Genomic DNA, 9,158 nt, shown 5'->3' with positions numbered 1-9,158 from the left:
ACGCATCATTAGACACCATAACAGTCTATCGGTTCGCGGGCTGCTGTGCTGCATCAGTGCGCTTTGTCAGTCAAAAATCATGCCCTGATAGACTCAGACACGTCCATTCCTCCTAAACTTCATGAACTTCAAAAGGGACATTTTTGTCCAGTGTTCACGGACTTTTGACGGAAGAAGATTTGTGCTTTTTATTTAATTATACTATCTACTACTATTATACTATCTTACATAACAGAGAAATTGCTTATGTCTACTTATATACTGCATGCCATCATAAGTCAACATATGTCAAGGGCTCCAACATAAAGGCAGGTGGGGAAGTAAATCCATCAGTCAAAACTGAAATCAAGACAAATAAATAAGAGCGTTGTGTCTGTTTGTGTCTAAACATGTGGACCAAAGTTTAACTTCATAACTTCACTGTCACAACAGAAACTCCTGCAAAAGTGAACTGAAAGTTGCAGTTCACTTTGTTTTTTATGTTATTTCCTATTTATGGAAAATTCCATCACCGCTGAGTCAGATCTTCAGCGTTTAGTCGCACTATAAGTTCGCACAAATCGTAATCGAGATATTTTCGACGGTGCCTGAAGGCAGCATTGTGCAGTCCTGCCCTACCAGGAAGACGAAGAGGACCTGGAGACTCGGTAGGTGGTGTTTATGCAGTTACTGTAACCTGTATGAAAATTACGTTTCATGTATCAAACATTATAACAAAAGCTATTACCTCGTAAGGTTTTTATTTTAACTTTTAACTTAAACGAGCAGAAATCTTAAATGTGTCGGCATATATACATCTAACTTCTACTATTGTTGAGTTATCTGGGTTTGGTTTTCCATTGTCAAGTGACAGCACACTCAGTGTTTTCACTCAGATGGCACAACATTTGTCAATCTATAATGTAATAGCAGCTTCCTATATCACATCACCATACCACGCAATACACACAAAACACATACTGAGTTTTCTCTTGGTCACTTCAGGTACAAGTTGTCCTCAAGCTGAGAGTAAATTCACAGACCTAAAATAACTTGTGTAAACATTTTGTCCGTTTAATATAAGTCTGAAAATCTAAAGCAGAACATCAAAAAAAAAGAATTAACTGAAAGTGGAGGTTACAATAAATTTATTGTACCTCTCTGAAAGGACAATAAGCTGATCTTCTTTACCTGACATTGGTTTTTCAGGATATAGGCATATTAACAAAGGTATGTTGTCCATATAGTTGTAAGAAGCCATATATATATATATATATATATATATATATATATATATATATATATATATATATATATATATATATATATATAGAGAGAGAGAGAGAGAGAGAGAGAGAGAGAGAGAGAGAGAGATTTCAGCTGGGAAAACATCAAGATTGTAGTTTGAGTTTATCATGTTATATGTTCATTTATACTAGTTGATTTGAGATCGAGTTGATTCACTGGTAAGTTGCCTTTTCATGTTTTGAAACTTCCAAACACACTTAATGGTGCAATCATTTCTCAACAGCAGTCTGGGCATTCCATGGGATTTCCCTTCTCACTCTAATACAGGAACAGAGGCGAAGAGGCCAAGAAAGGAGGATATCCTTTCATCACAGGCAACAACTACAACATCTGTTAGCCAGAATGGACAGTCAGGAGGTGGGGGATTTACTTGAGGAGTGCCTCCGAGCAGCAGCTCAGCAGTCCATCCAGCCCACTGAGGCAGAAAGGCTGAACAACTGCAGCTGCAAAGGTTAGACACAAGGTGGTGCTGTTTAGTCAATTTTCATTTGGGCAAGGGAGAGTCAGATTGGGACTTAGTTGAGGATCAGAGATTTGGTGGTGGAATTATGCTCACATAAGCTCCACATATATAGTTTGTGTTGAGAATTAGGGACAAAGTCGTTCTTTACAAAGGGTCAGCAAATCCAGCATGGAGTTGGCATGCATTTGAGGGGATTTTCTTTTGGTTAGCTTTTCAGTAGCACAAGCTGGAAGTGTTTATTGTAAACCTCCTTCTGAATTCAGTATAGCACAGTCCCCGCTGCCTTCCCAGTGCTCATATATAACATGTCTCTAGCCAAGGGACTACAGAAAAGCTGCACACCAAATAATATGTTCAGTTTTGTTTTGTTTTCGACAACGATTATGTCCTGCTACTAATCCTAAAATAACACTGGAGCAATTCTACAACGCAAAACAGAAAAAAAAATCCCAAAATGAATTTCTGCATTTGCATGTTAGAAATCAGCTCTCCACTATTAGAAGCTCTGTTCTCAGTATTTTGCAAATTATGTTGTCAAGTAAAGCGACTTCACCACCCACTGGAAACAGCATGCAGCAAGATGCAGTACAAGTAAAAACAAAATTTCCTCAACAGCAATCTGTCCAGCTTTTTCTACATGAACCTGCTAGTGTAGCTTTAAGTAAAACTATTCCTTCCTGTAAATAAACTTAAAGTATATTCCCATGTTGTTCTGGCTTATGACTTCAAGGTATTTTATGTCCATTAATCTCTGCACTGCCACACAGTTTTGTTGGACAATCCATATTCTTTATCTTATTGTCCTGTAGACTCACTGTGTGCAGAACTGGCTTCACTCCTGCAGGAGGCCATGGAGATGAAGTGGCCCTTCGTGCCAGAGAAGTGGCAGTACAAGCTGGCAGTCTGTGCCGATGACAAAACCAACCTCAGTGACCTCATCAGCAAGCATCTACCTCAGCTACTGGTAATAATGAGTTTTATCTCCTTGTTGTTTTACTGACAACAAAGTACACATGTTTACCAGATGTGTTTATGTTCTTACCAGGCTGTTCTAAAGGCTTCCATCATAGCTCAGGAAGCATGCACAGCACTGGCAGTGATCTTCTTAGTGGACCGTTTTCTCTATTGGACCGATGAGTCCAGCCGGCTCTTAAAGATCACTAAGCTGCTCCACAGGTCCCACCCTGACACCGCTGTGGCCCCCCAGCTTGTCATACGACAGGCCAGGGTCTACCTCAACTCTGGTAGAGTATGGTGGAGGGGCGGGGTTATAAGCATATAATGGAATATCATTACAAGTTCTAGTTTTGTGCTGAACCTTTTGTACTGAATAAATGTGAACAGATGAGTAACAAGTTACACAGCAGCCTAATCACTGTTTTGGGAAATCACAGTGATTGTTGCAAACTCATTACATGGAGAACACATGAAAAGGCTTTTGTTTTTCATTATTACACATTTTCACGACCGAGGCGTATGGTGTATGGTTTGGTTATGCAGAGCTGGATAAATGTATCATCTTCCCTACAGGCAAACTGCAGAAGGCAGAATATATCCTGAGCAGTCTGATTAACAATAGTGGGGCAACAGGTAAAGTCCTAGTTATGTTAATTTAATTGTCTTTAATGACAGATTATATTGTACACTACAAGCTAAATAAATAGTAAATATTTATTTCTATTATGCAGGTCGCTGGGTGTACCACTCTGAAAGTGACAGGGCTCTTGTGCAGGCCGTTAGTGTTCAAGTGCGTGGAATGATTTTGCAAAAGCTGGGTAAGATAATTTCTACTAAAAGAAAGAATACTGACACTGATGGCTATTGTGGCACTTTACTATACATGTACTCTCTCTTCAGGACTGTGGCTAGAGGCTGCAGAGTTAATCTGGGCTTCTCTGGTCGGCTACTACTCACTTCCTCAACCTGACAAAAAGGTAGCTTAGACACAGCCACGATGTTGTTGTTTCAGCTGCCACTTTATGAGGTTGTTGTAAACATGCATGACCCGGTTTACACCCGGTGATAAACCTTTGCTCTGCTTGTCTGTTTGTTTTATAGGGCATTGGAACTTCTCTCGGCATACTAGCCAACATTTTAGTGTCTATGAATGGTGAGGACTTCCACGCTTTTAGGACTAGTCCAGATATTGAACTGGTAAGTCTAACTGGCATAATGTTGCTTCATAAATTATTGGCTTTGTGTCATTTCTCTGTCTGTCTGTTTTGCAGCAGTCCTTACTTGGGGAGGGGAGTCATCGTCTTCTTTCGGCAGCCCAGGCGGCAAAGATGGCAGTGGTGTACAGCCAGTACACTTCACTGTATGTGTTGACCAATGCGGTAAGTCGTTCAGTTGACTGGTCTCTGCCACGACGCATGGTTGCCTGCAATTGACAGAAATAAATGTTTCACAACAGAGGTAGTTAATCATAGAACAAATCCAACAGAATTTTCCCCTGACACACACATTTTTTTTCTTTAGGCAACTCAAGGAACCTGCTTGTTATCCTACAGTTTTTCAGTGGAGTGCCCTGACACTCAAAGACAGTCTTTCCTCCTGCAAGCTAGAGAGGCATTTGAAATCAGCTTGCTCACCAAAGCAGAGGAAGAGCAGGTCACCAGTAAGCAGGAGCTTCACACCTTCCTCAAGGCTGCCTATTCCCTAACTGTCGCTCACAAATGGCTTGGTACTCCTCTGGAGGTTGTGGTGCAGGCGACACAAGCTTGTCAGAAAGCTTTAGCCAGTTTCTATGATTACTGCCATGCAGATAATCATGACAAAGACAGCCTCTGTGCAGAGATCATGCATCTGGTCACCCAAGTCAAGCTTCTGTTGAGAGTGGAGCCTTTCCCTAATTCAGACAAGGGGTCTTTTATTCCTGACAGCTACAGAAACATCAAAGACACATCAGTACATTTTACTCTGGAAGGTTTCTCTAAGGTGATGCAGAGATTCCAGAAGTTTCATGCATCATTGTGCGAGACCACCAACGCAAACTGCAAGCAGACAAAAGACAAGATCGACGGGGCAAGGCTGTGTATAACTGCACTGGGGACAACCATTGGTACGCTCAACACAGAATGTAGCACTGAGGCATGCAAAGTATCAAAAGGTGCACCCAAAGGAGGGGAGCAGCATCAAAGAGGTTCAGATTCAACCGCTGTGCATCCACCTCAAAAGCCAGACCTGTGTACCACTCTAGGAAGCACAGATAACCTTGGCTCATCATGGCAGAAATTCTCCTTGAGTAGTTCAGGAATTTCTTGGCCCAGCAGCAGTGACTACACAGGAAGTAGTGCCACTGAAGGTGGAGCAAATGCCAGGAATCAGAACTGTCTGAGCACTGAGGCTGATGATGAAAACTCAGACAGCATGCTTCAGTTCACTGATAAAAACAAAAAGCAAGACTTGCATGGTCCTAACTCTGCTCTCAGGTCCCATACAGTCCCAAGATCCGCAATACCTGCCACTTCCTCCTCCAGTCAGAATGATGATTTAGAAAAGTTTGAGGTGATGCAAGCTGGAATAGAGACACTGGGCACAGAGGAGGATTGGATCACTGATGCCGCAGGTGTGGCACAGGAACCGTCAGTAGCTGAAGGAGGACCACAGTCCTTATCCCAGCTAACTTTCAGAACATCCTCCAGCTCCCTCAGTGACAGTTTCAGTTCCCATTCATCGTGGGAGAAAATCTCAGCTGACCTGAACTCCTCCGCAAACAGAAAACCATCAAAAGCAGGAACTGGGCAAAACAGCAAGTCACCAGAGCCCGATGGGAGCTTCTTCCTCATGGAAACGCTTGATTCTGAAACCAGTGATTTAGCTCCTGATCCCACGTACAAAAACCACACATCTGGTTTGGAATTAACAGCCTTGTCCAATCCACAACCTCAGGGGAACTTTAATGTTGACCCAAAAGCAGACACTGAGATTGACTCTGTGTCTTTAAAACCTGCTGCCAAGAGCTCTTTAGCAGCCCCACACCCAAACCTTTCCCAGTGTGCCTCCACTGAAACTTCCATAGAGAGTTCATTTGAGATGCTGGAGGAAAGAGAAAGTGAACACCAATGCAATGAAGGCTCTTCTACAGAAAATGTCCCTCAGAGGCAAAACCCCTTGTGCTACAGCTGTGTGAAACACAGTACTGTAGGTAATGCTGTCCCTAAGAGACAGTATTTGTTGTCACAGAAAGATTACCAAGCATTACTGGCTGGAGTTTGCCATGAATGCCTGATGAAGAGACTGCACAGTGAAGAAACACAGTTCAAACTCAAGGAACACAGAACTGTCTACAGTAAGTATGAAGCCCCACTCTTACTGTTATTTATCTTCATCATATGTCCTTTTAGGCACGTTAAATGCATGGCTCAAGGGCTGGCAATATTGGAGGAAGCTGAAATATGTCAACTATTGTGCTAGGAGTGCTTTTGTATGTAAAAACCCAGCTTCTATCATCAGGAGTTGTTAATGTCTGCTAATCTCTGAATGCCATATCCATCAGGTGCTCTTCATTTAAAGTTTTCCAAAGCAAACGGACTGTGGACAGCAAGGGAGACCTGTGTTTACATCGGAGAGCCAATGGGGATGCAGGGCAAGCAGAGAACTGCAATATGGGTACAGTTTTTACACCAGGAGGAAAGGTTAAGCAGGTACGCAGCTACACATTCCAGGCACAATCTGAATATGATGACTTTAGGTCTCATTCTGTCTGTTAATTAATGCCCTTAGTTATGTGGGGAAGGATTACCTGAAGCCAAAGCAGATCCAGTTTCACCTGAAAGACGTGGAGAGGCAGATGACAGCCCAGTACTACGTGACTGAATTCAATAAGAGCCTCTACGACAGAGACGTCATGGCTCAGATCTTCTTCATTCCCTCAGAGGCACTGCTGGTGAGGCCAAATAATAAGGATGAAATGTACGAGAAGCACAAGCCAAACATAAAACAGATGCAGAAAATCTTACTTCATTTACAACGAGCAGAAATAGCAGGTGTTGTGTTAAATTTACATTTAAATTGCCTCATTCCCAAATACTAATTTAATAGGACCCTCTACACATATACATAACGTTAGAGATAGCAGAGTGCAGGATTGCCTGCAGCTGCCTTGAAGCAGTTTTGGTTGAAATACCCCAGTTCACCCTCCAGTTGTCAGTTTACAGCTAGAAATACCCTCTCGTGACAGGAGCAGAGCCAATATTTTATTGGTTATTAATCTAGAAAGTACAGTCAACTGTTAGTGTACAAATAATAGCTCAGTGGTGAGTATTTCCTGAACCGTCTGCTCTCCTCCAAATGAATCAGACCAAATAAGACTGAATGCAATATATTTCACTCATTTTTTTCTAACATAGCATTTAATCACTTATAGAGACTAAATAAACACTCATTTGAACGCTGCAGTAACACAAATACACAACTGTCATTATGTTGCAATATTAATGAACTGCTGACAAGTAAAGATGGACTTTAACCTTATCTTAATTTCCTCTTCTGATTAGATTTTGAATGGAAATGAGATCGTGGGCTGTGTATCGGTGGAGCCCTACATGCTCGGAGATTTTGTCAAACTGACCAACAACACAGGAAAGAAGGACAAGAGTTTCCATGCTACAGAATACGGCCTTGCCTTTGGACACTTCACCTATCTGTTCTCTGACCACCAGGAAGTTGTTGTAGACCTGCAAGGTGTGTGTCACTGGTCACTTAAACCACCAATGTGTGTGATGATTTTCTACAGCTTCTGTATTCTTGTCAGATGGAAAAGATAATACTATCATCCCACTTCCTGTTTCTTCTCTTTTTCCCCCCACAGGATGGGTTACAGCCAATGGCAAAGGACTGACCTACCTCACTGACCCCCAGATCCACTCCACCAAGACCCCTAGAGGCCCCTCTAACTTTGCTGCCAGAGGCCTCAGGTACTTCCTGGAAGAGCAACATGGACCAGAGTGCAATGGCATCTGCCAGCTGCTCAAACTACCTCCACTGCTCAGACAGCCACATGTTCTTCCTCAGGAACTTTGAGAAAATGTAGATATTGATTGTTTGTGTATCAGTGTTTGTTTTCCCAATTAAGTGAAAAATAAATGTGTTTATCTTATAAAACATGAGAAACATGCCTTTGATGCAAGTTTCTGCAACATAATGTAGTCTAGATGACCCCAGTTACAAACAATGTTTAGTATTTTCCATTGTGTTTTTAATCTACAACTGATATAAATAACACACACCACCAGAAACTGGACTAAACTGGTTCAATAAAGAAGCACAGGCCACACAGTCAACACCAGTGGCACTGGAGGGCAATAACCTTACGTCAGTGACCTCGTCCATAAAAATATGACAGAGACATTTCACAGTCATCATTTGAGAAGACCGGAACAGGGTGAGGGGCAGGGTTCAGCAGTCTGTCAGCTAAACAAAGCTCCAGGATTTGTCATGTTCTGTCTTTCTCTTTCTGATTATAAGATGACAGTAGCTCCTTTATGTGAGTAAAATGAATCTCCAGCTTTGACTTTTTGACAAGCAGAGGTTGTAAAAGAAGCAGAGACTGGTGTGGACAGGGGAAGCCTTACTAAGGTCTTGTTAGTTTGAAAAATAATTTACTCTCAGTGAGACACAAATAAGTCTTAAATACAAAGAGCTTTAAGGTTCAGACCCAAAGTAAAAACCACATCAAGAGTATGACCGTGACTGTGTTGGTCCTGATACATGTTGCAATAAATTCAAAGACTGAGTTATACTTTAAAACTCAGCAGCAAACTTACCTGATGCACCTTCAACATGAATACTGAAATCACTAACTATCATAACTTTATCAAATTTAAAAACCACAGAAGATATAAACTCATTAAATGCAATTAGAAAGCCGTAATTTGGGCCAGGTGCGCGGTAAATCAGCCCAGTTCAGGATTAGACAATGCAGTCCCGAGTATGGACGCCTCAAAGGTATTCAACTCACCTATGCTCGAATGAAGCTGGACTGTTTTTTAAGTTGAACCAGATCAATCGTTTGGTTAAAAAAAAGAAGAGTAAAACAGCAGCTTGGCCTCCCCCTCCTCCTTCTGCTCCTCCTCCTCGACCGGACACCCTGGGCGCACCAACAAAGTCACAATCAGTCCAATCAAAGCCGTGTTGTCTCCACATTTCAGCCAGGTATCAGTTATAAACAAACAGTAAAGATCGTGACACACTAAGAAATAAAGGAATAAATAAACACAGTTCTCACAAACCGACCTCCCGCTGATTAAAGCCATCTTGACCATAAGCTTCGACCCCGAGCCACGGGCCGCAGGTGCGTGATGAGGGTAAGGATAACAGGTGTTGGAAGGCAGTAAAGACAGGTGAGGCCGCTGGGAGGGGGGGCAACAGGGAGAGCGGTACTCTGAGAGCCACTACGATTCCAAAA

The 9,158-nt window shown here is 42.2% G+C and overlaps 1 protein-coding gene across 3 annotated transcripts; it reads left to right on the top strand.

Moving 5' to 3' along the window:
- The first annotated feature begins 612 nt into the window (after positions 1–612).
- On the top strand, positions 613–8,137 carry alpk1 (alpha-kinase 1). 3 transcript variants are annotated; one of them, XM_041031534.1, is made up of 14 exons: positions 613–647; positions 1,511–1,738; positions 2,560–2,714; positions 2,796–2,994; positions 3,281–3,340; positions 3,439–3,525; positions 3,608–3,684; positions 3,809–3,904; positions 3,979–4,086; positions 4,229–6,041; positions 6,249–6,396; positions 6,476–6,638; positions 7,249–7,435; positions 7,563–8,137. In XM_041031534.1, exons 2-14 carry the CDS (start codon positions 1,630–1,632, stop codon positions 7,772–7,774), a joined length of 3,414 nt encoding a protein of 1,137 aa, XP_040887468.1. In that variant the 5' UTR covers positions 613–647; positions 1,511–1,629; the 3' UTR covers positions 7,775–8,137. The 3 variants fall into 3 exon arrangements, with proteins under 3 accessions (XP_040887468.1, XP_040887469.1, XP_040887470.1); XM_041031535.1 differs by lacking the exon at positions 613–647 and having other exon boundaries at positions 1,382–1,738; positions 3,982–4,086; XM_041031536.1 differs by lacking the exon at positions 613–647 and having other exon boundaries at positions 1,383–1,738; positions 2,595–2,714; positions 7,563–8,136.
- Positions 8,138–9,158: the final 1,021 nt, after the last annotated feature.

Source organism: Toxotes jaculatrix, chromosome 23 (assembly GCF_017976425.1).
Source record: "Toxotes jaculatrix isolate fToxJac2 chromosome 23, fToxJac2.pri, whole genome shotgun sequence".
Lineage (NCBI taxonomy): Eukaryota > Metazoa > Chordata > Actinopteri > Toxotidae > Toxotes > Toxotes jaculatrix.
The sequence above is the reverse complement of the archived record's forward strand: the minus strand, read 5'-3'. Positions and strand labels throughout refer to the sequence as shown.